General features: G+C 39.0%; 1 protein-coding gene across 14 annotated transcripts in view; it reads right to left on the reverse strand.

Moving 5' to 3' along the window:
* LOC110834013 (uncharacterized) overlaps positions 1–14,871 on the reverse strand; it is an 85,570-nt gene that overhangs the window by 33,041 nt on the left and 37,658 nt on the right. For 7 of the 14 annotated variants that reach the window (XM_022072731.2, XM_022072787.2, XM_022072722.2 and 4 more), the window contains exons 3-5: positions 6,934–7,035; positions 5,406–5,494; positions 4,378–4,509 (exon numbers count right to left, since the gene is read on the reverse strand). In XM_022072731.2, the coding sequence (XP_021928423.1) occupies positions 4,378–4,509; positions 5,406–5,494; positions 6,934–7,035 (323 nt within the window). The other 7 variants (XM_022072796.2, XM_022072823.2, XM_022072869.2 and 4 more) reach the window with 5 other exon arrangements.

The raw sequence follows: 14,871 nt of genomic DNA on the forward strand, positions 1-14,871 counted from the left end.
CCTTAGTTAGGGTCACAGCTACAGCTACAGCTTCAGCAAGTTCAGGCAAATCATACTGTGCAGAAAGTAGCAAACAACTTTATTTTTAAAGGCAACACATTCACTTTGGTGAGATGCGTGCAACTTGCACATGATGAGAGGATTTTCACTACCTCAGCCATGATATTCTGTTTCCTCACAGTTAGACATAGGTGGCATGCAGCTGCATCATTGATGACGACGTTTGTGTCGCACACCTCATCTTTTGTTCCAGTACAACAATTAAGTTCCCACAGAAGGTGCCCCTTCCACCTTGTCCTCTTCTAAAATAATCTGCACTATATGCAGCATGTAAGGTTTGAAGTGAAGTCTCTTACGGGGTAGATTCCAGCTGGTTTTGGACTTCCTATGTCAATACGACCTCTTAGGTTTGACTTATTTGGACACTTAACTTAATCATTTTCAAAAGCTGTGTACTTTTCAGCTGCCATCCATAAACTACACAACCAGCTGGTAGTATTTCAGATGATGGATTCTTGCCAGATGTATCAATAAAAAAAACCAGGCTTTTGGTAGTGGTATAAAATTATGCTGATTTTTCATAAAATATGGGCCTTTGATTTCATCTAGTTTTGCTTTCTAATAAAATTACATGGCATATAAATCTCTGTATAACATTTCAACGCTTTCGATAACTTAGACCAGTGTGGTCCGACTGGTGGCCTGCAGGCCAAATCTGGCCTGCGACCATTCGTAATCCGGCCTGCGAAAATATTTGTTAATTTGTTACTAGTTAGTACAAACCCATTTACTTTCCTTACTCCTAAGGATTTGAAAAAATAATTGTTGCAGGAGCAAATTTAAAATAATATACAACTCTATAGTAGTTTGTGCACATTTAAATAAAATGTATATTTCAGCATATGAAATGGTAATTTTTCACATTGTTTGATGGTAAAATATCTAAAAACTAAAAATCAGCAAACTTACATTGAGTGTACAGGACATTTTTGGGAGGTACTGGAGAAAAGGGGTGTGCATTATATTTGAGCAAATGCACTGCTACTGGGACTGCACTACACACTAAACTTCAATTTTCCTATATGTTTTCATTGTGATGTCAATAAATAACATGGGTAACTTTACTTTTACGTCAAACATCCTCCTTGCTTGCAAATTAATGTAAAATGTCTTTAATGCCCAACAAACTACCCACAAATTTCTCAGGCAGTCTTAGCCCTGTGGTACTTTCACCCTTTAAATCCTAGAGATAACTGTAAGAACTACCATTTTTAACAAACAATAATTCTGTGTTTTTACCCACAGAGTGTGTTTATCATTGTCACATGATTTCCAGAGTAAACAGCAATTATTTTCTTAAGCAGAATTAACCAACTGATCTTTAAAGTGGTTACAGGTTGAGTTTTCTTTGAAGCTCGGAATAAATACTTAAATATTATTATGATAAGCTTCATCTTTGAGGGGTTAAATAAATCAATGAAATATTTAGACAAATCAAAATGTCATTACCCATCCCTTTGTAACTATTTCTGAATATGTCTGCCACATACCCGAAATTTATTTAGAAAGTTCAAAAAAATTACAAAAATAAATTATGTTTTGAATATGATAACTAATTTACAAATGTCCTGCGAGGGAGTACTAGTATATATCACGACAGTTCCAATAAGCTGCTGCGTCGCCAACAAATGTCAATAGAATGCATGCACTCTTTCAATAATAAATATTCTACTAATTAGAGCTAGGCAGGAGAATCATATAAGCAGTTCCAAATGTTTGTCAAAAGAAACATTTCATGGCTGGATAAATGCATGTCACAAATAATATATGAAAATAAATTACAAAGTTACAAGACAGAATATCCCAGGCATAAACAGATGGGGCACCTGATACTAGGCTAGTATGTCCTGGATGTAACAGTCAAAGGGTTTCATCGCCCTGATGACGGAGGCAGTATGACCTCTGAAACGTTGGTTAACATCGACCAGTCTACACAGCGCAACAACCCAGGAGACAGAAATCTTCAGTCAAAGGGTTTTTACACTTTTTCTCACTTTACTGTGACAAAAATTATTTACGTGCTGTGGCCCAACTTTAAAACTCCATAGCAAATTGAGCAAATGGAGCCACTAACATGACAATGTCCGAACAGGAACTAACATAATCCGTTTTGATTACTTTCGGCAAACATAAATTAAAGTTTTAGATTTTAGTAAAAACTGTAAACACCAAATTTAAACAAACACACAAAAAACATCTTAATTGACAACAGACTCATTAAAGGTGATGTTGCATCTAATCAACAGAGTATAGATAATGTCAGTATGAAGGTTGGGAAACCTATTATCAGACATCAAGTTTTTGTACCCAGTCATGTCAAAAAACAAGGTGACAGCACTGATTAGTGGCTATGAAATCAGATAAAAATAAGCCTGTATCATGTCAACAGGATCAAGTCTCAGGGAGGAAACTCATTAATGATAAACTGCTACTCTGTCAACACACTGGAATGTGATTCAAGCACCTCTTGTACATGGAATACAAATCAAATGTTACAGGTGAGTCCTTAATGACTTTATGACCTTACCGGATGCCCAAAACAAAAATGAAGGAAACAGATACACAGGATTGAACACCAACAGTCTGTGAGTAATGCCTGTAACACGTAGGGCAGTCAAACAGTTCCCGGAATTGTGGTATAGCACGATAATGGTAGGACATATGTCAACGCTTACCTAATCATCTTCAAAGTAGGACCTTGTGCACACGCACACACTCGCTCCATCAATCCTGCCATTGTTGGAAGCACCGGCTAAAGGCTTCGGTTTGAATCTTCCAGAGTTCGGCCGTCACATTCAACACCTCACTGGTTGTGCAGCAATCCCTCGCCCGTCATCACCCAACCACCATACTCTCCGGATCTCGCTCCGAGTGACTTCTGGCTGTTCCCTACTCTGAAAATGGGCCTCAAGGGGGTGCGTTTCACAACCATGGAGGACATCAAATTGAATGCGACGGCCGAACTCTGGAAGATTCCAAACGAAGCCTTCCGCCGGTGCTTCCAACAATGGCAGGATCAATGGAGCAAGTGTGTGTGTGTGCGCAAGGGTCTTACTTTGAAGGTGATTAGGTAAGCGTTGCCATATGTCCTACCATTACAGTGCTATACCACAATTCCAGGAACTTTTTGACTGCCCCTCATATATGATGGGTGCACAAAGATTAACTACAGATAACAAGAAGGTTCACAGATTTACAAAGGCCCTAGAGAGGGCCCAACAGCTTGATAAGGAGACTGATAATCCTAAAAGTTATGCCACGACTCAGACCTTACCGAGGGGAGCTTCACATTAAAAGCACCTGCAACTTCACAACGGTAAGTCATACAGCTCAGACGGAGGACTTTAAGTTTACAAAGGCTACAATATGTGGTGCTGGTACAGAATTCCCTACATTTGCAATGGTTTGGACAAATGAGCAATGGAAAGAACATTTAGAGAAATCCATACAGGTTCTGTAGGATTTGAGGTTTTCACAGCGGCAAGTCTGAAGATGGCCGTCTTCTGGTTTGCTGAGCCATGTGCTCTGGTAGACTACACGGCACAACAACCCAGAAGACAACCATCTTCAAATCCATACAGGATTCATTCACAGACTTCTGGCACTGGATGGTGGCTGCTTACACTACATGAACCTAATTATTTAAAAAATAAAAAATTAGGAGAAAATCCCTGAATGAAGGCTGAAGAATATACTCACTGTACTAACAGAACAAGATACTTTGTGTGGTAGTGGTTAGTATTCCTGCTTTCTATTAAAATCTTGGTCCAGAGACCAGCTATTCCAAATGAAATTTTCCAGGATTTTTTCTAGTCCCACGTACTTCCCAATTCATCATTAAAATGCTACCAATGAATGCTATGTAACCTAGGCACCATTCAGTAAACAGACAGGAGCAGATACAAAATAAAACTGTGTTGATACATGGTAGAGAATCCATACACTGTTCATCAGAAAGCATTAACATACGATTAAAATACACTCTGTAGGAAGAGGAATAAGCTAAATGCAAGTAACCCTAGAGTTAAAAGTCTGGATGACAGCTCTGATTTATGGGGTGTAAACCCCATATTCCAGTATGATAAATATAAATGCAGATTCATAATTTAATATGGCAACTGAGATGAGTTTGTATTATTCAGTGACTCTTAATGCATAATGCAAGATGGCTGTAGTGTCCTTATCTTAAGGCTTTGTGAGAACTCCCATGAGACACATGTCCAACCAAATACTTTAGATGGCTGGTAAAATGCGGGTCTATAAATTCAGTGTCAACTGTAAGCATTCTGGACATTCAATTCTCCACGTGATACTCACATTCTGGATGTGTGTACACACGGTTCACTTTGACATCATCCAGTTGGCCAGAGACTAGTGCCTCTACCAACCGCTCAATGAACTCTCGTACCTGAGCCGAATCAGGGTCCATAGCAGCCCCATTCTCTTGGGCTGCAAACAGAGAAAATTCTTTTGAAGTGAATCAGCAAACAGAGCCCAGATAGCAGATGGTGATAACACAACAGTGAGATCTGCTGCCTTCCTCATAAAATTCCAGCAGCCGGGCAGAAGTTGAGACAGTGACAAGAGTAACGATCACCAAAGTTATCCCTCACAGAATAAGACCCACTTTCCTTGTTATCATGATAATGTGACAGACACTTTCTAATTTTAAAGATATCTTATTCCTCTGAGTTTATATTCTATAATTCTTTGAGCAGGAACATTTCAGAAGAATTCTTTCTTACCACGCATTGTACAACTATTCTTATAATGTCATACAGTCTCTCAGTGTCGCTATGGATTCACCATATAGACAAAGAGCAGACTAACAAATTCTGTAAAATATCGACAAAGAGCAGAACTACTGGAAGGAGGAACCAAGGATAATGGTAGCCATAAACAAACAACTGGACAATTGAAGTTGACATGGTTCATAAAATGGCAAAGCCCTTGAATGTTTAAAGATGATACAATTATTCAGTCTCTTATTTTATACTTAAGTAACCTTTATATTAATTTACTACAGATATACAGCTGTAAAGGAAGTCATCCTACAGATAATATATGGTAAATTGTTTTATACCAGTACTGTACTTTATATTCCATTAATTATTCATTAAATTAAAAGAATGCTTTAAATAAAAGATTCATATGTGAGCTATATTCAGTGTCTCTTTATGACAATAAACTGATTTTGAGAAAAATATTCAATTTCAGTTTCTTCATAAATAGGTGTTATATTAATACAAAGGAAAATTAATTCATCCAACTTTACTGCAGATTCCCAATACCAAACTTAACTAAAATCAACTTAGTTTGATGGAGATCGTGCTGTTGCCACATACCTATGTTGTTCTCTGTGATGTTTGCTGTCCTGAAGAAACGGCTCTGTAAGTGCCTGTAGAACCAGTCTCCAGACTGCAGCTTCAAGTCCCTAAAATTACAACATTGTCAATAACAGAACAACAGGAGTGTACAACATTGCTATAACAGCCATAAAAGGGTGCTCCAAAGTCTTAGTTGAGGTCACACTTATTGGGCACAGTACTCCTCAAAGATATCAACTTGTATGATTGTTCCTTCTGGGGTAAAGGCAACATTGTCATCAAAATAATTTATTGTACATATAGTTATTTAACAATGCTGTCAGTAGTTTACACCATATAATTTCAAATCATAAGAATTTAAATAAAATATTGTCCCTTAATGACACATGCCAATCAATAATTTTATCATTAATATGAATAACCACTTGGTAAAGTCAAATAATTAGGCAATTATAAACAACACAAAGCCAGGTTGCTTTGTTTCTGTGTAATGCCACAGCAGCTTCTTTACACAGCCAGCTCTGTTATATTATGTCTAGGATTTATATATTCTGACATTTGTTGTTGCATGCATGAACTGAAAAGTGACAGTAGGTTTAAAATATGATTAGAAGTACAAACAAAAACATCTGTGTAACCGATGTTTTAATCGTGTCTTTTTGTAACAGAGTTGGTATGCCTAAGATCATACGTATTGAGATTTGGTACAGCCTATGAATTCCAGAGCATTTAGACTGTACTAATGAATACAGTGAGAATTGAAACTAATCAACTAACTCTGTGGAGCAGAGTACTTGAAAAACTCATAGTACACCCAGCTAATCAAAATATTCCCTGCCTTTTATGAAACCCAAATGTTCATTACCTTGTTCACAAGAGCCCACCACTGGTCCATATCCTGAGCCATACACTCAATCTCCATCCCCAAACTCTACATCCCCAAGACCCATTTTATTATTACCCTCCCATCTATTCTGAGATCTTCTGAGAGGTTCTTCTCTTCAGGCTTTAAAACCAGAATTGTGTGCACATTTGTTGTTTTTCCCATGCACTGTACATGCCCGACCTATCTCATCCTCACTGGTTTGCAAATAATAACAATAACAACACACAGTTCAAGAACTTCATTCAGTTCTAAAATTTACTTTGCACACTACCTCGCAGTATTGGTATGATGCCATGGAAAAAAATATAAACACGTGTATCACATGCTTGTTGACTCTTCATATCGTTGCCACAGTCACTTTTTTACACGCGTCAATCTCCCCCGTTTTTATAGTTCGTTTGTTGCAGAACTATATGATTCGACCAGAAATGGTCACCGTGAAGTTCATGTTTGTGGTAGTACCTGTTGCATCTTTAGAAAAGTGTTTCCTGTACCGTGCGCTGACCAAATGGGAAATTCACATATGATAAAAATGTTTCTGAGCAGCGAAAGTAGAACCTTCTCTTTCACTTACTTCGTAGTACACAACCTGGCTCAGGCGCTACCAACTCATCAACAAAACTGTCCCTAGTAACGTCAATGTGACGTATCCTCCCTCACCTACGACGGACGCAGACAGAGCAGTTGCGTTCTGACGTCGAGGTTTCGCATTGCGGGCATCCGACGTCCTCACCCTCCGTCTTCAGTGAGGAGCGCAGCTGACTAGAGAACGAACAAGCAAACATTTTATAGGCTTCTCGAGTAGGTGATAAGTAAAACGGACGGACTTTGTTAATGTTCATACGTGAAGAAATAAAGCGATTAGTTGCGTCTTATTTTCGAGTAGGTAGCAAGCAAAGCGGTCAGACATTGACAATATAAATGGAATCATCGAACACTGAAGTAACTAACCAAACGCGGTAGTTTGGTACGTATTAAATATAATCGAACAACAAGCCACACGTTAATTGGCAATACATAAAGTAGCATAACGAATATTCAAGCCGAGAAACCAGTCTTTTAGGCGAATCTCATACTCAAGCGTGATAAAATATAAACAAATTGGGCAAAATAATTCCACACATTGAGGCCAATAAAGCAGATAAAGCGTCTTACGTTTCAGTGACGGTGAGGGGTGGCTGAAGTTCTGTTATTTCTGTTTGCACTTATTCCTTTCGACTATTTCCAAACTTTGGCCTGTATCCAGCCATGGACTGATCACAATATCTGAACTGTACCACACGAATTACTACTACTAAACATGAGCATATAAATCAACCAGGGTAGATAAAATCTAATGCAACCAGAGACACGGAATTACTGCAGTTCATCTGTTTCGGAAATATATTAAATTTCCCTGGTTTCATTTCAGGAGATGAGAAGGTTGCTAGAACTGTTAACTGCTGAATGGATTTTCGTCTTTGTATCATAAAACTTCCCTCTTCCAACTAAACAACGCTACCTTTCATGGCTTTGATATGATCAGCACCCAGAGACCACAGGTGCAAGCATACCGGAAGTATTTCAACAGCCTCTGTCCTTCTTCCGGCGAAAATAAAACATGACAATGTGTCGCGTGGGAAACGCAGAAGGACGTGTTATCTAGCACAGTAGTTGCCATATCCGGTATGCGTGCCAAGAGAAAGAATAAACCCTGGATGCTTTTCAGATGTTTCTTGGAACACGTCTCTTATGCAGGAATAATCTTCTTCAAACTTCGGACACTACAATACCGGTATACTTCTGTGCTGAAATCGATTTCAGTATTTTATGAGAAGTGTCCCGTTGAATTGTTGAACGCTGTAAAGCAAAATGTGTAAATATGAGGGAGGCTGGTAATGATAGCCAGAAATAGCGGTTATTAATATTTTCATTTAACTCATATAACGCCAGTAACGGATACAATCACATGTGGAATTTGCAAGGACTTCGTCCATTGTATTTATACCAATAATTTTTGTTGTTAACATAATAGTTATGTATAAAATAAAGTATGGACATTTTAATTATTATTTGCTTCAAGATTCTTCACAATTTTTGTCAGCTGGCAGTCCTATCAACAACAACTGAACTACCGAAGAACCAAGAAAGTTTCTAAATTGTCGGTATAAGACTATTCCGATGTCCGTACAGTTGAAGCGCGAATAGAAGATTAATTATGGTTACAAGTAGCCTCCTCAGCGTATTCACAAGAAACTGGCCCTGATCAGACAGACTGTGCCCGTTCTTGAATGAGAATCAAACTCCTAAACCGTTTCTTCCAATACGTCAACCATTAGGGTCATAAATTTCAAGCCATGTCAGTCCATCAATATTCCACAAGTGTGAACGCCGGTTAGCCGGAGCCACTTGTGGAGCGCCACTTCCTTCAAAGGCGAACTTTCTGCCGAGACCCTCATTGCATTGTGATTCTTCAATGGTTCATCATCGGAAATGGACGAGGTGTAACGAACAGGAAATGACCGGTAATCGCGAAGCGTATTAGCTAGTAACGAACCCACTGCATGACAGTCTTCCTTATTCAGTCGTAGACAGGCGTGTGTCCTAAAAAGTAAACATTCCGGGGCCCTCTTGGCACGTAGGTTCTGGTTGAAAGAAATGGGCATCGGAGCTGTAGTACAGCCAGTAGACCAACATCGACGTCTTCACCGCCGAGATAACCTCAAATTTTATATAGAACTACGTCATGTATACAATAAACAAAACTTTTTAAAAAATCTGATTAAATACTTCATTCATGTCTTATAGAATTCGCAGAAAATTGCCCGTCAAGAATGAAAAGAAAATCTAAAGCAGTATAGAACATCATATAAAAATTAAATTTACTGCTTATCTTCGCTTAACTACGAAAGCTGCGAAGCGTTAACACGTAATAATGTGTTTTGATGCGTTTTATTAAACACAGTTGGCTATGGATGAGTGAACAATCTTTTTTCATTGCGTTGTTTCCTAAGAGCAGCAAATAATTAAAATGAAGTGACGTCGTATAACAAAACATTAAAATCATTACGTATCTTTACATAATTAAAGAATATAATATGATTTAACACAGTTAAATTCCAAACACGAAATTACATGGAAGTTATTATAACTGTGCTGCGATATATCGAAATACGTGCACATTGCAAGCTATCGATGAATAATCGCTAACCAGCACCTGCCCTATATATATATAGGTATAGATAAGGTATTTATTACATGGCAAAATTCTCTTATTTCAACTAGTTAGATTAAAAAAAGGGAGTCTGACCAACATCACACAAACCTGACAGTCGGAAAGTTCCTGACCTCTTCAATATTCTCTATGTTGGCTGCTTGCTTTCAAATAACAAGTCGAAGAAGATTATCCACTTTGGTACTAAGGTCCTCTGTTAGTGCTCGATGTACTTCGGAGAACTTTAAGATACTCTGAAGCGGGATGTTGATTCAGCAAGTGGCATAGGTACAGACCATAATGAAGGGCAAATTTCTCTAGAGGAATATTCCAAAATGCAGGGACAGTGCCTGTTTTAACTTTCCTTGCAGATGCGTGTCCCTTTGAAGGTCGGTGGGTTATATTTTATGTATTTTATGTTCTTCAGAACAAGAGATGCTGTATTTTTAAATATCTTCAGTTGATTTCTTCAATGGATTTTTTAGTTAGGCGGAAGGAACCTCGAAATCTTACAAAAATATAGCAAATCGATAATTCATCTCATCTTGGAGTTCAATCAGCAGATTTGTGAAACAATGTCAACAATAATTTCTTCTGTATTTTTTTTCTAATAAAAGCCTCGAATCGTGGAAAATTCGTAAAAATCCTCTATTTCTTCTACGTGTATTTTAGTTTTTCTTTCAAATAAAAATACTATGCTCCTTTCAACCACCGGTTAAAACTACCTACTTAAGTACAACTAGCAACACGTTCACTAAGAAACTGCTTAATGTTATCATGAAGTTCGTAAAATCGATCCAAAGCCTTTCATTTATCAAGCCAACGTACCTCTGAATGGCACACAAATCCTCCATATCTTGCAGGACTTAAGTTCCTTAAAAAAACTTCTGAAGGATTCGGTGATAGAGATCTTTCACAAATCTTTATCGGACTTTGATACTACGTTCTCCACACAAATAATAAAATAGCATAACAACGAACTCGACTTATTAAAGTATTTCTTCATGAAGAAATGAAACCAGCATTATTGAAGTTATGAAGGACAACCATCAGTATTCTGCAGTTTAAGCTCACGTCTCTCGAAAAAATAAAATTACATAATCTTAAAATAGTCTATTGACCGAATTTGACCTAAATTGTTATGAGTGATTGAAATTCGTTTTTAATGATTTGTCTTAATAAGTAGTAAAAATCTGTTGAATATTCCAGGGAAACACAAAATCACTCACAGTCTCATAATTCAGCGATAATCTTTGAAAATAAATCTTCAGATAGATGTTCGACCCTTGTGGCACAACGCTGTATCAGATTACTGCAAGATTCTTGCTTCCTGAATAATCCGTTCATCGTTTCGGTACTTTGCAAACAGTGTATTGTACGTACACCCTTAGCAATTATCTTGAAAAAGCTGATGCCCTTAATATACATTTCGTCCTTTTTCCTTTCGTAAGCTTATTAAGCATGCTATGGCGCAACGTAAGTGATAACATTACACAAACGTTTTTCATATTTCCGACTGTTTATATAATAACTAGCTCGTAAGGAAACACATTATTATTGTCAACAGTTCACAATTAGCTACAAGGTTAGTTTTAAAAATCCCATTAAGTTATAAAATAATGCATTTACAGGCACAAGAGCGCCATTAGATTTAAAGGACTTCGCTCTTTTCGTTAACCGCGGTTACTTCACAATAAGCAGACACGCGCAATGTGCGACAGAGAACAGGTGCGATATGGTACAGTGGAATGAAGCTGATGAAATATTTTCGGGATACAAACCGCAAATGCAAATTGCATTGAAAATACGTGTTTGAATAATAAAAAAAGCAGTACGACATTCGCGGCCCGCCTTTTACTTTTCAGCGGTCCTCGAAGTGAACGTTTCAGTTCCTTTTTTGGATCCGACACGTTCAATCTCAAATACAATTCTTGTCAAAGAACTGTAAGCGCCCTCTTGCTATTCGTTGGGGGAAGGCAAGTGATTATCAGCTAGAATCTGTCTGGTCCTAAAAGAATGCAACCGATGCTATGGTGGTGCCGCCTGTGTGGGATCCGGCGGAATCTGTGCTTTGCTGGAGTTTGGAGTCAGGCAGTCGGTAATGTGCTAATGGGTTTGGCATTAATCTAGCTTTAGTGGCTGCGATGATGTTTACACATTTGATTTTTATAACCAAATGTTTAAAAATGCTGTGGGTAATCGGAGCAATGACTACAAATAATAAATAACACGTGTGGAAACACCACGTCTCCAACAGTATTCTTGCAGACAGAGGCGGCTCGTCATATGGGGATACGAGAACCGCTTCTAGAAATATCTGATGTATCAAATTTCGGTGGTAACAACATATATTCTTTCATATATTTAGTGGTATCGGAACATCTTACGAGCCGCCACTGTTACAACAATTACAACCTCCTAATTGTCATTGTCGTCTTCTCCGGCAGGTAGAAGTACTGAGCCGAGACGTAACAGCGCGTCTCCCTCGCTTGTCACAATCTTTACGATCACAGCCTCTATGCAGCACACGACGAAAATGGTTATGAAGACCGCCATGTTTCCCTGCTGTTGTGAGCGACCAGGGTCCTCATCGGCAGCCAGAGACATATAACAAGCCATCCACATAGTCCAGCTGTCTACACACCGCCCTTCGGGAACTTATAAACTGCCAACCACGTCACATTCCCAAAATAACAAAACACAATGCGTCATTTCACCCTCAGCTACAAATAATTTGCTTGTTGGTTACAAATATGATTTCTGTCTTTCACAATTATTAGTTTACTTGGGGAGTCAGTGACGGCAGTTTCTGGGTTAAAGCGCTGCATTTGAATGAGATTGATAAACAGGAACACGACAGAACACTTGGACACTTGTCTTGAGAAAAGCGATGAAAGAGTCTCTGGGATCTGCATCGGAGCGCTCCGCCGACACGTGTTTTGACAGGACAAACAGTCCACGGTGCCTAACGAGCTGCGTTTGACAAATTTCACAGTAAAGATGGTCATGCCATCTCTGTTCACCCACTTGAGGCAATTTAGGGGAACCCCGGCTTTGCTTGGAGAGCGTGTTCCCAAAATTCAAAGTGCTGCAATTTTCAAACCTTGAGCCCGACCTCTAAAAATGCATATTACGAAGTTCTATAAAATGTCTTCTTTATAAGTAGTTTTCTCTTCTTTTTCCTAGTTAAACTTCTATACGAAATTCATAAATACTTTCACCTCTGAAAGAAAAGGAAGTTAGTGTAAATTGAAGGTATGAAACGCATCACAGCACGCCACTGACACAAATAACCGTAAACACAACTTGTTTGCCGCTTATGTCATTCAAGTATTTTAGGTTGCCCGAATGAATTTGAGGAACGACTACTTTAAACTGAAGACTTGGTTCGTCCGCCTTACATCTCAACCGCTTCCAGATCTAGGGCTATATCCACCCTTTCTTATCGAATCGCGGGTGGCTGGGTTAAACAGGAGGACAACTTACTGAAACTCGATGACAATTTATTAAAACCGCCACTATTAGACCTACCACTGAACCAAGTTAAATAATTTTCTCTAAAAGAACTAATCGTAAGTAAGATATATGAGCAATTCTTTGAGTAATTTTTTAATATTAAGCTTAGGTTTACTTTATACTTTACGCCTCCCACCCCTTCAAGTGTTCATCAGCAAGACGTGCCCTGGCTCTTGATTTGACGTCCTCCGTTAAGCAGTAGCTTACAGTTACTCTCAAGAATAGATACTGTACTGCCAAATACCTGACGACATTAAAGATGGTGCCTTTTAACATAACCGTCTTCCATCTACAGACAGACACAATAACACAAAGTTAGTACGCAGGCTACGTGACTCTGCTTTGCCCTCTCTCATTACACTTAATTGTCCTGTATCACAGGCCCACAACGTGCAGGACTCAACACAGCCCTAAACTCGCAAAGTAATTAAGTAATTTTACGTATGTTACTGTAAGATGCCACAAGATGTTATCCCAACAAAACAAACACAAACAATCGGATGTACAAAAATCTGTGTTTTGTTTTCGCAACAACCATCTGACAGGGGCCTTCTTGTCTGCAGGAATATTCATGAACGCGTGCAGATTTGTAGGAGGGAAGATGCTAGCAGGAGGCTGAAAATGGAGGCAGAATGTTCTACGAAACGTTAGTATCCACCTACATGTCCACACGGCGTCACGACCCAGAAGACCAACACTGACACCTCTCACAACACACAGCCGTTGTTCCCTTGGACATTAACAAACATAATTGACATTCGGCGTGTTTTATTGAAAGTCGGAATATAGTTTTTAAATGTTAGGTTGGATGAACTTCATGTTTAAAATGGATACACAAACCTCGAACACAATAAGACAATCTATTTTCAGTGTCACCCGTTGCTAGTAGGTGGGAGAAGAAATGACAGAAGAACCAGTGTTTCTCAATCTGCTTTTATAACTCGCCGTTTGGTTGCCATATCTTTGCTTGCGTTTCAACGTTCCACGACGTGGCCCTCCGGTAAATATTAATATCTCTCAGTTTTCAGGGAGTTTCCTCTGATACTGCGCGGCATAGAGACGCAAGACGCAGTCAACGGTTGATGTTTCTAACGTGACCAGTTTTAAATTCCTTTCATGCGTATATTTGCTTCAAGAAAATGTTATGTTAAAGACATGGGTGGTGGATTCGTCGACTCTTTACAGACACAAAGCGTTGTGATGTACAGATAGTACTCCAGACTTCACCTACAACAATCATGCAATTCCAAGTGATATCACCAAAGAAGCTGATACAGCGTAATTAAATAAACCCACAAGAAACAAACAGCAAACTGTGAACACGCTCTCCAAGCTGACAAACTCCACAGTATTAATGCGCGAACAGCGAAGTAAACTATCTGAATACAATAACAGAGTCTATGACCGAACGTCGCCCACAAGACTGCGTCAATCACAAGGATTTCCTATAAATCTGAACACAGTTGCCCACAGAACTGAACACAAAACATTTCTTATAAGCTGAACGGAACTATTCCAAGCAAACCGAACATTGACCATAAATCTACAAACACACAGCTGAACACTGCAATGCGAAACGAACACTGAACATCTGTAGAACTATGCGCCACCGTAAGTGTTTGTCGAGAGTGAAAGCGAACTGGCTACAGCGTGTTGTCCCCGCGGTGTGCTTCGAGCCGTCAACTTCCTATCCAATAGGTAAATCGACCGGAGCCACTCATCGCAATCCAAACACTTTCACGCAAGTTTTAACGAGTGTATCAGATGCCGAGGAGACATGACGGTTCTTTGTACTCGAGACGTCCTGGGTTAAAGTATCGGCCTGGACGACGAATATCCTGACTGGCGGTTTCGTGGTCTTTCTCAGTTCCTCCAGGCAAATACCTAGA

Source organism: Zootermopsis nevadensis, unplaced genomic scaffold (genome assembly GCF_977971745.1).
Source record: "Zootermopsis nevadensis isolate Lab colony 2312 unplaced genomic scaffold, Znev_1.0 Znev_ptg000028l, whole genome shotgun sequence".
In the NCBI taxonomy this organism is placed as follows: domain Eukaryota; kingdom Metazoa; phylum Arthropoda; class Insecta; order Blattodea; family Termopsidae; genus Zootermopsis; species Zootermopsis nevadensis.